This window comes from Festucalex cinctus, chromosome 8 (genome assembly GCF_051991245.1).
Source record: "Festucalex cinctus isolate MCC-2025b chromosome 8, RoL_Fcin_1.0, whole genome shotgun sequence".
Classification (NCBI taxonomy): Eukaryota; Metazoa; Chordata; class Actinopteri; order Syngnathiformes; family Syngnathidae; genus Festucalex; species Festucalex cinctus.
Genome location: NC_135418.1, coordinates 17,297,250 through 17,315,227, shown reverse-complemented (window position 1 = coordinate 17,315,227; position 17,978 = coordinate 17,297,250). Strand labels below are relative to the sequence as shown.

The 17,978-nt window shown below is 37.8% G+C and overlaps 1 protein-coding gene across 1 annotated transcript; it reads right to left on the bottom strand.

Moving 5' to 3' along the window:
* Positions 1–122: 122 nt before the first annotated feature.
* Positions 123–16,703, bottom strand: spryd3 (SPRY domain containing 3). The gene is made up of 11 exons (XM_077529246.1): positions 16,587–16,703; positions 15,530–15,676; positions 15,327–15,402; positions 8,885–9,009; positions 7,048–7,180; positions 6,786–6,971; positions 4,565–4,714; positions 3,058–3,115; positions 1,641–1,760; positions 1,440–1,561; positions 123–1,367 (listed from the first exon to the last, which is right to left on the bottom strand). Exons 2-11 carry the CDS (start codon positions 15,655–15,657, stop codon positions 1,233–1,235), a joined length of 1,233 nt encoding a protein of 410 aa, XP_077385372.1. The 5' UTR covers positions 15,658–15,676; positions 16,587–16,703; the 3' UTR covers positions 123–1,232.
* Between the last annotated feature and the right edge of the window lie 1,275 nt (positions 16,704–17,978).

Sequence of the window (17,978 nt, the reverse complement as noted above, 5' to 3'; positions counted from 1 at the left end):
TTCCATTAGACAGTTTAAGCCAGATCCTGTCCAAAATGGTTTATAAACAACTCCTCTAAGCTAAACAAATTAGCAATTCCAATTGAAAAAAATAACAATTCAAATCAAGAAAAACACAAGGATTACAGGATAAGATATTTTAATACGTACAATTCAGATGAGTAAAAGGCACCAGCAAATAGCAAACTATTTCAAATATTAACTTTTTGGCTTCGGATTGCTTCACAAGAAAGAGCCATAGTGTATTAGCTATAGCTGACAGTAAGGCCTGGCTTGATTGTTTTGAAATCAGAGTGAAAATGTGCACAAGGGTACAATTTGGCCATTTTCAAAAAAAAAGAAAAAAGAAAAAAAAGCAGTGACGTGAATGCAATGCAGAGGACATCTGTGACTTGAATAAATAAAGATCAATTTTGATATTTAAATATACCTGAGCGCAATAGATCATAGATATGGCTTAATTGTCAAGCACATTTCAACTATTTGTATTTGGTCAACTATCCTTCCACATGAAAAAATATATATTTCTTCCCTTTTTAATATTAAAACATGTAATTTGATTTAAAAAAAAAGAAGCAAAAGAGTTAGAGTTAAAGGCCATGATGTGTGGCACATTAGTGTGAGATCATCAGGCATCCAAATATCTGCAAATTATGCAGTTTGGAAATACAGTATAATGTAGTTTGGTTCATCCATATACGACAAAAAGTGTTCACAATTTACTGCTCTACCACTAGATGGCAGAAGATACAAATTGTGTTCAATTTAACAGGCCCATATTTCACACGAAGTAAATATGTGAGTAAATTGAGACAAGATCATCATTTCACTACATTTTCTGTTCTATCTTTGTTTTTGTAGTATCCTGTGAGAGCTTTTTTTTTAATGTAAAAATATACAGCTTGGCTCAAAAAGTTGGGGAAAATTTGTTCCATTTTTAGGCCACGAAGTGGGAAGAATGACTGCAGTACAGGACTTCCACCACCGAGTGGCAGTAATGCACTATTTATGGGACATAAGGCCCAGGCACTAAATAAATGTTGATTGCTGCTCATTATTGAGCCTGCTCTGCACAATGTGTACTTCAGTTAGCACTCAAAAAAAAAAAAAAAATAGACACATTTGGGTCACTTTGAATCAAAGTTTTTTGGCTCTCATAGCAAGAGAAGGCCACGGTTTCATCCTGACGTGCAGCAGCCTGTTGATGAGGTAATGGAGTCCCACGGCGGCGCTCAGCCGCTGAGGGGGTGCAGGTCCACTTTAACCTTCTCCCCAGTGCTCATCATGCCGATAGTGGGGTAGAAGCCTCCTGCCGGTATGGCCACCTCCCTGCGCCCCACCACCTTTCCGTTGCGGGTGAAGAACACCTGCAGCAGAAGGGACAATGAGCTTGGAGGGAATATTGAAGACGCTTTTGTGCGATTTGGACAGGATCTCACCGTGACCTTGCTTCCCTCCAAGTCTTCCCCTTCATCATCGTCGTCGTCATTGCTCGCGTACAAGTCGTTCTGAACCTCGCTGGGCTGCGGAAACATTTCCTGATCCCAGTCGTCGGCATCATCTAAACGAAGACGTCGGGAGAAAGACGGGCAGTTAGGAAGGCGGGCGTGACGGCGTGGATGGAGTGTGAGGCGACTCGCCTCCGCCCTCGTGGATGAAGTCGCGTGGAAACATGATGCCGCAGCCCATGAGGTCGCCTTCGAAGCAACGCGGTCCGAAGGCGTCGCCGACACCGCTGCCCTGGAACAACTTGCCGTCGTCTACAAAAAAATAAAATAAAATAAAAAAATAAAAATAATAAAAAAATAAATAAAAAATAAAAAAATCAATTGGAACATTACCCCTCCCTTGTGATTAACAAAGGTAGAAGTATTACATTTTTTTTAAGGTCCTCTCGCATGTGTTGCTTTTAAATTAAACAAACAAAACTAATAAATATATTACAATAAATAATTTCAGACATGAGACATACAGTAAATGTTTTGGCCTTATAGGTTAGGTTAAAACAAAGGCTACCAAAACAAATGAATATTAAAGACAGTTTATTTATCGACTTAATTCGAGTTGTGAACTTACTGAACACATTGACTGCTTATTATGTTTTCTGATAACTGTTAAAAAGAATGTCGAAAATAAAACAGTTTATCATAATTCATTCTAGGGCTTTGAAAAAAATCGACCAAGTCAGATTTGTCAACTGAAAATGTCTGCCTTGAAGCTGCGCCGGAAACGTTTGTGCTGCTTTCATTGTTTCTACATTTTTTGTTGTTGTTGTTGTTGTTGTTGTTGTAGACGCACACAGTAGACAGCAAGTTATTGAGCTCATTGTAGCCGAATCAATCGTCTCCTAGTGAGTTTTAAGCATTATTACATGTCTAATGTAGATATGTCTTAAATAAATGGTAGTTAATGCTTGTTTATCTTAAATGGCATTCACTTGCACACTAATGCTAATCGCTATTGCTAACGGTTTAGCATAGGCTAATTTTCCTGGTGTAGAGTTTAATAATAATTATTCACAAAAGAACACAAGTCATTAGAAGTTATAGCAACTCAATTTAGCTCATATGTATCTAATGATATACGTGTAAACAACTAAATTGTGGCGAGTGTTTACCTGAAATGGTAATCACTAGCGCGCTAATGCTAATCGCGATTGCTAACACTTTAGCATAGGCTAATTTTGCTGGTGTACAGACAGTTGAATAGTAATTATTCACAAAAGAAAATAAGTCATTAGAAGTTATATTAACTCAGTTCAGCTCATGTGCATATGATGATATATGTGTGAACTAAATTGTGGCTAGTGTTGACCTGAAATGGTAATCACTAGTGTGCTAATGCTAATCACTAATGTTTAGCACAGGCTAATTGCGGTGTTTAATAATGCAGCTCATGCACAGGTGCTAATAAATAATGAGTAGTTCCATCCACTCAATTCAACTCACATTAAAAATACTAATTTAATAAATAAAATAAATTATTCAAAGTAATAATTGATAGGACAATCATTTTTTAAAATATTAATTGATACTGACAGCCCTAGCCAACACTGACCAGCATGATAAGCGATGGACCCTCTGCTCCATCCTGGATGTCTGTTTTTGGGATAATCCTGCGGAACAAAATGATACATTCGTCAAATATGCGTGAAAATGGATTGTCCCGTTTGGCCCTTCACATATTGGGCCTGATTTGGTCAATCTTTTCACCGATGTAATAGCTGATCTACCAACCAAGGTGCACAGCGACAGCAAGTGACCTAAATGGCCGATGGCTAAAAACGGGTGGATTTTACTACTTAATTCATATTCCGCAAACAGTATTAATCAGAAGAACATGTTTAGAATAGTGGGGCTGCATACAACATATTATTGTAAAGACATTTTTGGCCTGATTTCCACTTTAAGTGCAGCGGCTTGGAGTTTGGCGTGACCTCTTTGCTCATGCAAGCTTTATCCTTCAACTTTTCATATTGTTTTACAGGGTGAGGTTGCCTTAAGAGTCTTAAAGAATTTCCCCTTATGACGGCTTTGACCTTGCAAAAGAAAGACAGCAGAGGTTTGGAGTGAGCGCTCGCTGCAGCATTAGCCTTCAACCCTTCAAGTTGTGCATTTAACAGGGTAGGGTTGCTTTAAGAGTCTTTTTTTCTTCCAAATGCTTTCGACATCACCAGCCTTGACTTTCTCTCTGACAGTGGAAGGAATGTCACAAGATTGACCGATCGGACTGAAACACGATGAGATACTTGTGCGGGACATTACAAGTGAAACGCATACGCAAAGTGAAAACCAACCCAAATCAGATCAATAGTGAGAGGCAGGTTCTCTCTAGAGCAAAGATTGATTAGTTTTCCCTCCAAAGAGAACATGGAAATAAAACCGTTGTGGAAGGACTGAGCAAAGAACAAACTGTTACACTGACAGAAAAAAAGTACCTTTGTTTTGATTATTAGAGCAAAAAGGAGCGACCGACTTGTGAATATTTTTTTTTTCTTTAAACCACAGACGTGCAGGGAAAAACAATTCCAAGAAAAATGATCACGAAAATGACAGCTCTATTCTCCGATGTGGCGACACGCCCACGCACATCAATGCCAGAGGACTCGGAATGAGATTAGAGAGGGTGCAAAGTGTAACAAAGATACGCCACCTCACCTCACAGCTGGCACAAAGGCAAGTAAAAACAATGAGCACATGGGAGAACATCTCCAAATCGGAGGCCCACTTTCTTCTCCAATGTTATTTCAATGACACAATGGGCGTAAACTTCCAACAGGTCTTCTTTCCGTTTCCAGATAGTGAATCATTTGCAATCAAACAACACCTAACCAAGTTTCCCCCGATGTGACTGCGCTTTCCTCCTTAATGAGGCAGATTAGCATCTAAGTGGAACAACCTGCTTTGGACGGAAACGCAGATGTGAGGGCACAATGAGACAATATTTATTCTGTTGTTAGCTTTTTCCTCCCACATCCATCATCAGGCAGACTGGAAAGCGCGTGAAAACATGTCGAGGGGAGGCTCCGGAGAAGTGACGCTTCACGCCGACGGCCTCGTCGTACCTTGCGCGCCAGCCCCAGGGCGATGTAACATTTCTCGCCGGCGTCTGTGATCTCCAGCTCGTAGTAGTGGAAGCGCGTGTTGAGCGGGCGCAGGGCCTGAGCCAAGCCCACGTCAACGATGCCCTTCCCTTTGCCCGTGTACTCCAGCAGCTGAAGAAACAACATGCTCGTGTAAGCGCTTCAAACGCACGGATGAAATGTCCCGAAACTTGAGTTGGGAGAGCAAAGTTGTGATTGAGCTTCTAATTAAAAGCAGGAAAACAAATGAAACAAAACTAAGTTTATTACTTGTAAATGTGCACGACTTATAAGACAAACTGATATTTTTAAATCACCGTTTTTAAGTAAACTTTTGTAGATTATTATTATTATTTTTACTGATTCTGAATATTCTCTTCTTTTTTTTTTTAGCTAGCACATCAGGCATTCATCATAATAATAATAATAATAATAATGATGATGATGATGATGATGATGATGATGATGATATGGATTTTTTAGGCCAATGCTTATTTTCGGTAGGAAAAAAAAAAGGTTCCTGATTAATAAAAAAAAATATAATGCAATAATATGCATAAAATAAGATCAAAAAATGTATTTCAATAGGAGTGTTACAATATATCGATATCACGATAAATCGTGATACTTTGTCTCCCAATTATCGATACCCCACGCAAGTATTACGATATTTGTAGTTTTTAGCCCATTATAGCAATACAAAGTTAATATTTTGTCAATAATTAATTTGATACTTTCATTATTTTTCATGTACAAGTAGTACCTTTAAAAACACACATTTTGCAACTTGCTGTCGACTGAAAATGACATCACAAGGGTTCATGTAACCGAACACTGCTCACCTGTTTTCTAGGTTTGGTCATGTGACATTCACAAGCTGAGCTGTGATTGGTTACCTGAGCCCTTGTGATGTCATTTTTAGTCGACAGCAAGTTGCAAAATGTGTTTTTAAAGGTACTAATTGTACATGAAAAATAATGAAAATATGACATTTATTGTAGGCAAAATATTAATGTTTGACTGCCAAAAATGGCTAAATAAGTAAAGCATCCCTTTAATATACAGCCACTATATGGGCTCCATAATTCTTCATTACTTATTGAGCAATTACTTGGCGTGCCACTAGGGGGAGCACCCCATAAGAGTGGTGGGGAAATGTACAGAAGTCTTCACGCGAAGAAGACTTATGAGCTTACTTTTACTTGTGGAAGACATTTGTCTGTCCAGCAACTGACTCAGTTTTGCATACGTTTCTATGAAAAATGTGTATTATATCTTCAATTGTAACATTTTAAAACACATTTTATGTTTCAAGTTTGTGAAGAAAGATACAAATTGTTCGGAAGACATTTGTATTTGTTTAAAACAAATACACTAAAGTACTCACTGTGAAGAAGACACCAGTTTGAATATTGTATTTCAGTGATGGTACAAAAATAACCTAGCAATAATATAATATGTAATATGGTAATATATTTAGTCATATTTATGAATTAAGGGTTAGGTTGACTTCGGAAAAGTCATAGCTATAAATTACAAGGCATGGTAAAATAGTTCAAAATTACAAATAAAAATAATAATAATAATAATAATAATAATAATAATAATAATAATTACATTACCACAAAAAATAAACACAAAGCCATCTCTTCAGGGATATCTGAAGGAGAGAAGCCTGTTTGTTTTTGTCCCCCCCAAACAGGTCTCCTGAGGACTGTACAAAGGAATTCAGCTAGCATGCGCATGTCGTGATGTACGAAAGAATGGACGTCAATAAAATGATAGGGGACTAATTTGTCGAAACCACGCATGAAGAAAAGGTGTTGCAGACGCTGTTTGCCTGAGGCTGATTCAGCTGTGATTCCCTCTTGCCTCCTATAATTGAGCTCAGATTTAGTGCACATCAGCATCTGAGTCAGACACCAACACTGCAGTCTGGAAGTCTCCAAAATGGGTGGGGATCGTAAATTGGAGGGAGGTCAATGACCTCTTCCGAATAACCATTTGATTCTATCATTAAGAATTTGTCAACAATGACTTCTGTATTTGGCATTTCTTGCTTGATTGACTCAGTAATGATTCATATTGTCATTTAAAAGTCAATTCAAAATCCGCAGAAGTGACAAACATTACATTTGTGTTCCCCAAACTTTATTGATCCAGGGCACAAAAACAAAACCCCCTCCGCGTGTTGAGTACTTACAGTGCCAGACACCCGAATGTCATGGAGGCGGCCCCAGTCATCTTCATGGCTGTCTACTATCATCAGCCCATCATCCTCCTCTGTTCTCCATTCAGCGTTCAGGTCCAGCAGCACTTCCTCCCCCAGCGAGTGCATTCCCACGGCAGGGTAGAGAGCTTCAGCTGCCGGCACGTCCACGCTGCCGACCTGGATAAAAGTATGCGTCCTACATAGTATTTAAGTTCACCCAATGTGGAAGTCAACATAACGTAACAGTACTTACTTCTTTACCATTCTTGGTAAAAAACACAGTCAACTGTCCATCATCGGAGTCCAGCGATATTCCACAGCCGATTCGGTCCCCCCTGCAGCATTTTGGACCAAATTGTTGTCCTACTGTGTTGCCGTTGTACAGCCTGTAGAAATAGGAGACATCTCGTACTAGGGCCCATTATTCGGACGATATTAGTGCTTTTAAAAATTGGTTGGCCATTATTATAACACTAGAATAGATTTACACCCCCCACCCCCCCCAAAATAAAAATAAAATAAATAAATAAATAAATAAAATAAAACTAACATAAAATAAAATAACAATAATAATAATGATAATAAGAATCTGGAAAAAATAAAAATAAAAATAAAAATTCTGACAATTTTTGCCAATTTTACTCTCTATTAGGGCTGTTCGATTATGGAAAAAATAATTTTGGCAATAATTGAAATCATGAGTATTCTAACAAGTTTTTTTTGGTATAAAACAAGAAAATGTTTAAGAATTTAAAAATATTAAGACCAATTAAAAAATAATAGAAACACTGTAATTATGTAAATCATTTGTGGACCAAACAGAATTTATAATAATATTTATTTATTTATTTTGGAAAAAACTTGAAGTTGGATGATTTTTTGGTATGAAACAAGAAAATGTTTAAGCATTTACAATATTAAGACCAATTTAAAAAAAAATAGAAACACTATAATTATATAAGGTCTTTTTGGACCAAACAGAATGTAATAATAATAAATAAATATTTATTTATTTATTTATGTTGGCAAAAACTTGAAGTTGGAGTGCAGCACAATGATTTTTTTGGTAGAAAACAAGAAAATATTAAGACAAATTAAATTCTTATTATGCAAGCCTTTTGGATGAAAAGAAATTGATTAAATCAGTTATTTTAAAACTTAAAAATTGTATAAATGTATAAATTTAAACAACAATCTTTTTTTACGATTGTGTTGATTTTGTAATTCTGGAGTGTAATAATTGAAATTGTAATTGAAGTTCAAATAATTGCACAGCCCTACTCTCTATTGTAATATATATATATATATATATATATAAATTAAATACATAAATAAATTAATAAATTAAATAAGTAGAAAAGGAGAAAGCAATGTAAAACAGTCATTCTCTGCCTATTTTATACCTGGGTTTTTTTTTGTCATAAGTTTTAAGGGACCAAAAAAAAAAAGTTATTTTATTCATTATACACATTTTTAAAAATTAACCAACCACTTAATCAGTCATCTGACATTTATTCCGTCAAATCGGCATTGGCCTAAGAAAAAGAAAATCCATATCAGCCGTACTTTATAAATCTCTCAGCAATAAAAAAAATAAAAAAATAAAAAAACAAGAAAAAAAGAAAATCCGTATCAGTCAGACATAATGAGGATTTATATTGCGTTCGTGTTTCAACAGGGGCATTGTTTAATATCAATTTGTAGCAATGATAATTAAAAAACAACGACAAAAGCCTTGCTGTATGTTGATACAACTTATACTGATGATGGCACTTGCTCTGAGATTTACTGTTGATTTCTCTCCATTCCCACCACTGTGAGACTTTTTAAGAGGAAGTGTGACAGTCAAGTATTGAATTCACATTAATTCACAGCGCATACAAAACCAAATGTGTACGAAAATGTTGCGCAATCATTGTCACATGTGCATTTATAGGTCACATTTCCTTAAAGTTCCTTAAATGCATGACAGGCAAGTTAAATGAACGTGCTAAATGAGCTGCAGGTAACTGCGACGTTATTAGCTTCTTAACATGAGCGCAAGTCATGCTGTGCATACCTCGGGGGAAAAAAAAAATGGTCACACGTACTTGCCATCATCTGCGTGGAAAGCCACAGAATTTGGGAGCCAGCCCGGCTGATGGTCCAGCTTGTAGAGCTGAGGCACTAAACCAACAGCAATCATCCCCCTCACTCCTGTATCCACGATTGTTACCTAGAAAAAGTCACAGTAACAGAACAGTACATTAAAAGATGCTGTCTTATAAATTGACTGAAATATATGCAAGTATTATGGGGTCACTGCCCCTTTAAGAAACAATGACGTACTGTATTCTGTGACATTATGTCCGCCATTTTGTCTTTCTTGAAAAGGAGGCTGAAAAATTGTGGCTAGTCGCACAATAAATATTTACAATTCCGTTTCATAACTTTCAGATTATGTGTGTAGTTGGATATTGTCACACTTAACATCTCCACTCTGTCCGAGTGAAGTAACAGTTGATATAAAAATGTTTCAGAAACTTGCTAACTGAATCATGTTGCTAATGGCTAATTGCCGAATAAATAGTTTCCTTACGTTTCATAATTTCATATTATGTATATAGTTGGATGTCATGCTTAACATCTCCACTCTGTCAGAGTAAAGTTTCAGCTGTTAGAAAAACATTTCAGAAACGTGAGAAGCAGTAAAGCGTGCTAACATAATTATGTTGCTAAAGGCTAGTTGCAGAATAAATATTTGGCTTATTTTTCAAAATATTATAATTATGTGACGTGTATAGTTGGAATACCGTCACACGTAACATTTCCACTCTGTCAGAGTGAAGTAACAGTTGATATAAAAACGTTTCAGAAACTTGCTAACTGAATCATGTTGCTAATGGCTAATTGCCGAATAAATAGTTGCCTTATGTGAAATTATGAAATTTATAATTTCATATTATGTGTATAGTTGGATGTCACGCTTAACATCTCCACTCTGTCAGAGTAAAGTAATAACTGTTAGAAAAACATTTCAGAAATTTGAGAAGCAGTAAAGCGTGCTAACGTAATTATGGTTTGGTTTATATTTCAAAATTTTATAATTATGTATGTGCATAGTCACCCATAACATCTCCACTCTGTGAGTGTGATGCTATGTCATGTTGCTAAGTGTATGTGCTCAGTAAATAAATGTTAACATTAGCCATTAGATTGCATTTATTTAATAAAAGTGAGAAAGCTTTGACTAACATGCATTTCTAACAGCCTTGCATCTACTTAATACAATGAATATGAAATTCAATGGAATTTTTCTTTTCTTTTCCGTTTTATGGTGAAATGGGTATGTCTAAAAGGCACATAATCACATATTATTCAACATCCAATAATTGGAAGTCAACAATGACAATGACAAATATAATCATAACCTCATAGTGCTCATACAATACTTTTTTTCTGCTCCTTGTCGGATGTCCAACTCATATTGAAACTACTGACTCAGTGAAGCTAGGAACTAGTCTGTGCCATCGTTATCGCAACTGAATACTCGTGCGTGACGTGATTCATGGGAAGCCCTACATGGAAGTTCGAGTGCTGCTAGCAGACGACGGGCAAGCGAAAGAGGAAAACTGCAACTTCTTTCCCATGACCTCAACGGATCTCTCAAAGATCCCTCGCGATTGAGAAGCGAATACATCTTTTTTTTTTTCAAAACCTGTCAGATGGCCCATAAATACTGACATCAGATCTATGAGGAGGTCACGTTGCTGATTAGACCCCCCCCACCCCCCCAACCCCGCTGACGCAGATGTCCTCTTCCCTCCCTTCTCCGCTGTGCCTCCCACATTGTGAGTCATAAGAAAGCGCATGCAAGTAGAAAGGTTAAAAGGTGTGGTTAGCGTATCGCGACGCGGTAGACTGGGCCGCGTGGGTGTGCTCGGCGAGTCTGAGCATGGTTTCGTCTGCTGCTGCAAGTTAGCATCGTGAGGCCAATAAATCATGTACAGTGTAAAGATCCTGATGCTGACGTCACGCGTCCCAAAATGGCCGTTGGCGCAACCATTTTGGCAGCACAGGAAACGCATCTGCCACTTTGAGTAAACGCTACACTTGAACAATGATTGACAGCCCAGCTGCCACAATGAGAACAGGCAAAAAAATAAAAATAAAAAATTGCTCCAGGCTACCAAAAGAGGAACCAATGCGTAGCCCAGTTTAATTTAGTTTTAGATAGTCTTTTGCCTAAAATTACTTCAAGTTTTAGTCATAATTTAGTCATCTGATTCTATTTTAGTTTTAATCCAATTTCAAACTATTTTAATCGACTAAACTGACAGTTTAGTCGATGTTTTCCTTCAGCATACATTATACTCACCTTGCTCTCACAAGATGAATTCTCGCGGGATTTGTGAGTTCACAAAACCCGTAGAATACATCTTGGACCGCTCCCGTTGATTTCTGCCAATCCGAACCACCTGGTGGTTCAGACCAATCACAGAGCGACATTATGTTTGGGGGCGGGATATGCAACTGTTACGAAACCAGGAAGCCAGCGCCGACGCAGGTGCTAACAAACAAACCTAACATGGACGAATGGACGCTACGATTCACGTCACATGACGTCAGGCTCTCTATGGCGTAACCTCCAAAGTTGAATCTTCAATAAGATGTAGAACCAAATGTTTCTGAGAACAGGTGCAGTATGCTTTTTCACGCGAGGTTCGGACTCATGACAAAGGCCAAACAAAAACATACTGTGACATAGGAAAAGACAGATTTTAAAATGGCCTGGAATAAACTTGAACGTCAAGCAGCATCGAAACAGACTGAATTTGACTTTTAGAGGGTTTATTGTAGCCTATTAAAAGATAGAAACAAGTTGCAAGTGTGTGCGCAGTAGCACACTGGCCACATTATCAGCTGCCATTTTCCATGCAGGCAGAAGCACGTACTCCTTCATGAGGTGAATTTGTCATAGATTACACGGCCAAAAAATATCATCTGGATCCAGTCAGAATCTTTCATGCTTCAAATTATTAAGGCCAAATTGACGCAATGACGAGCTTCTCACTTGATAAACAGCCATGTCGGGAGACATATTCTGTGGTCAGAAGAAAGCAATGTGGGATCACATCACTGACCTGCATTAAGCAAGTAAAACAATTAAGGAGAATCCTCAAACAATTACAACTTGGAATCGTGGAACATATTTTTTCAATTTTTAGGAAGCAGTCATTCTCCTGGTAGGAAAGTCAGAGCCTTCCTTACGGAAGAAGATTAGGGCCAGTGAAAAGAGAGAAAAAAAAAATTGTCAGGATTCTTACATCATTCTCAAAATTCTAAATTGTGACTTTAATCTCAGAATTCTGATTTTAAAGTGAAAATTCTAACTTTATTCTTGTTGTGAATTCCGATTCTGTGGAATTGATTAGCTGTATCATGTAGAATTTAAGGCAAAAACACTTTGCTGCAGCCAGCAGTCTCAACTACATTGCTGTCTAAAGAAGATCAACGGGAACTTGAGCAACAACCCCTTCATGACAACTCCAGGCAATGGAATTCAATTCAGTACAACGCTAGCATTAAAACAGGAGTTCAGAACATTCAGAGCGATTCTCCCGTACAATCCAAATAATTTAAATACAACAATCAATAATTTATGTGCGCTTTTCAACATAGTTTATGAAAGAAATACTTTAGGTCAAATATCTTACTGCATAGATAGAAAAAAATGGATAGAAAAAAAATACATTCCAAAGACATGCATGGCAGGTTAATTGGGCGCTCCGAATTGTTCCTAGGTGTGCTTGTGAGTGTGGATGGTTGTTTGTCTCTGTGTGCCCTGCGATTGGCTGGCGACCAGTTCAGGGTGTACACCCTCTACTGCCCAAAGCCAGCTGAGATAGGCTCCAGCACCCCCACGACCCTTGTGAGGAATAAGCGGTCAAGAAAATGGATGGATGAATGGTGATTCTAAAGTTATATCCCAGTTACAAGAGGGTGTGCACACTTGTGGAACCACCACATTATATATGTTGTTGATTTTCACTTCCTCTTTCAAAAAGATAAAAAAAAAAAAAAAAAGGAAAAAAAGTCAAGTAATATATACAGGTTATAGGTCACAATAATGGTGGAAAATGTTTACAAATAATTTATTTTTGTCTCAATTTTTTAAAGCACAATAAAAGCAAGGGTACACTTTTTATATCCATTGTATATCTATAGAGCCCATATATTTATAAATACATAAACTGAAACTGTTGTTACTTGACATTTCTAAAAAGATAGACATTTTTAGATTCAATGACAACATATTTCTTTTTTCTTGACAAATCCATCTGGGAAAGACATTAAAATGATTTGCAGTAAAAGATACTTGGAAGGTAATTTGATGAGATCAACAAAGCATATGACGTAGTAGGCGCTCACACCCTGACTCGTAAATTTTTCGAGGCCAACGACTAAGATTCCGAGATGGCAAGTAAGCCTGAGGTAAGTTGATATTGGCAAAGTTGGAAAACAGAATGTTCTTTGTTTAAAGAAGAAATGTGGGTCCTCCTCTTCTGATCAAATCGCTGCTATGGCAGCATGCATGCTTGTGCTGTTAACGGTTACAAACTTGCAGGTTCATGGTCAGACAGAATCAACACAATATATATGATTTCCATTGAATAACATGTTCTATACCATTGACGTACAGACTCAGGAGAGGAAATAACTGACGGCACAAGACCCGCACCCATTCACGGAAAAGACAAATTGGACAGGTCATTGTTTACAAAAGTGCATCATTCGATGAGCCCTCTCATGTGTAGGTGTAGACGGGAAAATGTGACGGGTTAGTGGAACACCATAAAAGGTGTCCATGTGGCGTAACATCTCCCACCGGGGGCTATTCCAGTTACATCCTCAACTTCCCCCGACTGATTCACTGACGGCACTTCCTTGACCCAGACTCCAAATCAAGGCACTTTTGTCGACATCCAACACAGACGGATGAGCCTGCGGGCCAGCCGCGTTGCAAACAGTAAGCGCTTTTTGCCGAACACACCCCAGAGACGCTAATTATGGGCCTAACTCCCCACCGCAATTGCAGCCAATTTTGTTGTCGTTTGTCAGAAGTGCGTTATAAACACGCCCCATTACATACCTACAGAGGGGAGCGTTGTCACGATCCCATAATTATGACTTCATAATATTCAACAATACCTGCCACCAAGAGCTTGGCGAAAATAAAAGCATCAAAAACAGTAAAAGTTGTAATAAAAGTTGACAGAATATCTGGTCTGGGATGCACTTATGTGTGGGCAATTACTGCTCTAACACGTATTACTTCCATCCATTTTCTTGACCGCTTATTCCTCACAAGGGTCGCGGGGGCTGCTGGCGCCTATCTCAGCTGGCTCTGGGCAGTACGTATTACTTTGAAACGTTTATTTTTGGTCCCTTCCTGTGGCAGTGTTACAGCGCCACTTCAGGCCTAGCCTATATACTACAGCGTCGGAGCGGATGTGTGATGACACGCCCAGTCCTTGAAACGACCTTGATATTTCAACCAATATTTTCAGCAAAAAATATATCCCTCTAAAGTTGCTCACTTGTCAAAATGCACAAGTCCGCATCAGTGACGATTCGAGGAATGTGGGAAGTCGGATTTATTCCAGTTGGATTGTTCCAGCATGCGAAGCAAATGTAAACAACAAAGATACCATAACGCTCTATTTATATAGCACATTTAAAAGAAAACAAAAGCTGACACCAAAGTGTTGTACAAAATACATACATTAATACACAAATAAATAAAAACAACAAAGATTGGTGATTCCGATACATTGTTGTTCTGGTTGACAGTCATTCCAAATCACGTTGTGTTCCATGAATTTATGTCAAATAACTAAATTAAAGTAAAAATTAGTAAAGATAAATAAAAATATGTTTAAAATCTTGTAAATTATGTTTCATATTTATGGTGTGACTCTCCATGGGGGTCGTCATCGTCGAGTGACGTCAGATTGAAGCCAATTAGTGAGGTCGGGGGTCTTTTTTCCCCCCTGCGCAACTCATATCTCTGAGTTGCACCCTTCCTAATAAGAAGACAGAAAAGTCCGACTTCCCATTTTCCTTGAATGCAGCATACATGAGTGAAAAAGGTGCTCTATTTTTCTCTCTCTCTCTCTCTTTTTTTTTTTTTTTAAACATATAAAATGTCAATTGTATTTTTTTTTTTTTTAATGTAATGTCATTATGTCGAGTGGATGGATGGATTTAATTAGTTTATTCCACATTATGTTTTGTTCATGCGATTGGCTGGCAACCAGTCCAGGGTGTACCCCGCCTACTGCCCAGAGCCAGCTGAGATTGGCTCCAGCACCCCCCGTGACCCTTGTGAGGAATAAGCGGTCAAGAAAATGAATGGATGGATGGATGGATGGATGGATGGATGTTTTGTTCATGTGCATAATCATCAAAGGGTGGTCCACAGTTTACATCAGAATAAGATTAGATTTTACAGCTGAATTCTTATTTTTACTGTATTACTTTGACACTTACCTCAAAATAGCGACTTCTCTTCGACAATGGCCTCGCCGCCACAAAACAGCCAACTTCATCCGAGTTCCCATGGTACCTGCAAAGAGAATACAAACGCTTTCATGCGTGAAATACAACAAATGCTTGACGTGAAAAACCCAAAGATGTTTTCTTTATAGTGAAAGTGAAAGTAATCAATACAGATGTACAATCTCTGTCGTTACCTGAGCACGTCACCATCCCGCAGCATTCTTTTCAGGCGCTCTCGGTAGCGCACTGCTCGTACTTCACGAATTTCTCGTATTCGCCTTCTCCAGTTCAAAAAGCGATAATGGAGGTTGATGTCGTCCATTTGTGAGAATCATCACAATCTGAAGCCACAAGAAATCAATCGGGTCATTCCGATATTAATGATTAAGACATACAACATCTGAATTCCCCGTTTCAACCATCCATTTCCAGTAGGAATTTTCCTGATGACTTTGCAAAAGACAGACTACTGCCTGAACTTGGTTGTCACATCAGTGAGTGAAAATTGAACCAATGGGAAGAAAGATGTAACAAATTAATTTTCACAAGTGCATGAATATATTTGCAAAAAATATGCTCTTCATTTCATAAAAGCAGCACTGTCTACAAACATAACTAAAAAATACGTATATGTGGTTAAGTAATTAGACATGGATATGATGACACATTAATAGCTCTGACAAGTAAATTAGAAGACAAGACTAGACTTAAGAAACCATTCAAACAGGTTTGGAAAGCAAACCAAATTGACGTAAGTACAGTGAAAGAGGAACATGTTAGTACATATTACAAAAGCCTATCATAGTTCAACACAAACACACTTGGCTTGAATGTAAAAACAACGCCTGAAAAGTGGGTTCGATTACTATATTATTATGTTGCCAGAAGACTAAAGTGCGATGGGATGCATGTTTCATAGTGTTTTATTTTAAGCAACACAAAGATATATGAGAATCGAACATTTATTATCGAGGGTTGAACGCAAGCTACGGTATTGTAACCAAAACGTCAACACTCCAGTTAACATTTTAAAACCGTCGGAAGACATCCAAAGACAAACGTGCAATTCCGACAATTTTGTCTACATATTTACGACGTCTTCAAACGCATCACAAGATTCACCAAAACGACACAGTTGGCCGGCTAGCTGCTACTTTCCGCTCTGAGTAATTAAAAGCGCTGACAACCCATCGATACGACAGTTTTAACTCAAACTAGTTACATTCCCGCTTTCGCATTCCACTTTCTTACTCTTTGACAAGTCGTAACTCGATGTTCTTCAGACTTTCTTCTTTTTAGGCAGCTGAAGTCTATTACTTCGTGTCCACTGTCCAACCAGTACTGCCGGAAGTTCCGCCTCTACAGCCAATCGCAGCCGCGGATGAAAACGTGCGCGAGTATTTTTTTTTTTTTTACGTGCTCGTTAACTGCGCCTGCGCCGACATTGGAACTGTATATGCGTTTATAATAAGAGAAAAAAAGAAAACTCCTACACAATACTTTTGTTTTTTAACCTGAACTTTACCATGCTCATTACTACTGCATTATACAGTATTTGCTTACTCTTCTAGTTGTACCAAAATGTGTCTACTATGCGCATATGTTATTATACTGAAACCATCTTTTATGTTTCAGTTTCAAGTGGTTATTCATTGCAGTTTTTCAGAAAATCAAACATTTTCCCCTTGACAATAAAGACAGTGGACAGCTGGCATTTGGTCTAAAAAAAAAAAATATTAGGCTATGTTTCATAACCATGTTTTACAATATATGTCCAAAAGTCAACAACCCCTGTTTTGAAACTATATTTTATCCATGCAACAAATGCGTAGTAGTATCTGTGCCCAACTCAATAAGCATTTAGAAGAAAAACTGCAGCTGTAACATAGTGTTGTACGGATTAAAAAAAAACAACAACTCACAAACACAATAATAATAATAATAATAATAATAATAATAATAATAATAATAACAACAACAACAATAATTTGTATTATTGTTATTATTATTATTATTATTATAAAAATATACAAGGCTAAGAAGTACAGAAATGGATGGATGGATGACCTCCCTTCACATTGACATTTAAACAGGACTCACAGGAGGTCCAGAGTTTTATTCCATCAACTAGCAACTTCACACATAATGTAGATTGTGCAATGGTGTAGTAGATGTGCTGTGGACCTTTTGTACATGACGCCAAAATACATTTCTATATGGACTGCAAAATTTTACTTTTTAAAAACAAGCATAAATTATTTAATAATACTTTTCTTTTGAGCCAATAACAATATTGAAACTACAGAGCTGCTAAATACTAGCATAAATACAGAATCACCCCGCCCCCCAGTACTCTGGTTAGTTTGGATAAATGACACCTTAACCGGCATAAAAGCAGAGTATTAGCAATTGTCAGTACTGATTTATGTTGGAATAGAAAACATGACTATCCTTCAAGATGACAGACAGCAAATGGTATGAGCCTGTGTGTTTGTGTGACAAGGAGAAATGGGGTGTGCTCAGCTCTGTGGAAATGAGAGGGAAAACTAGCATTCTTCATCATGCACCCTCCCATACCTCTCCTCTCCGGCTTGGCCCTTTAAAAGCTGCTGCCAGTGCTATCTGTCAGCCTCATTATCACCA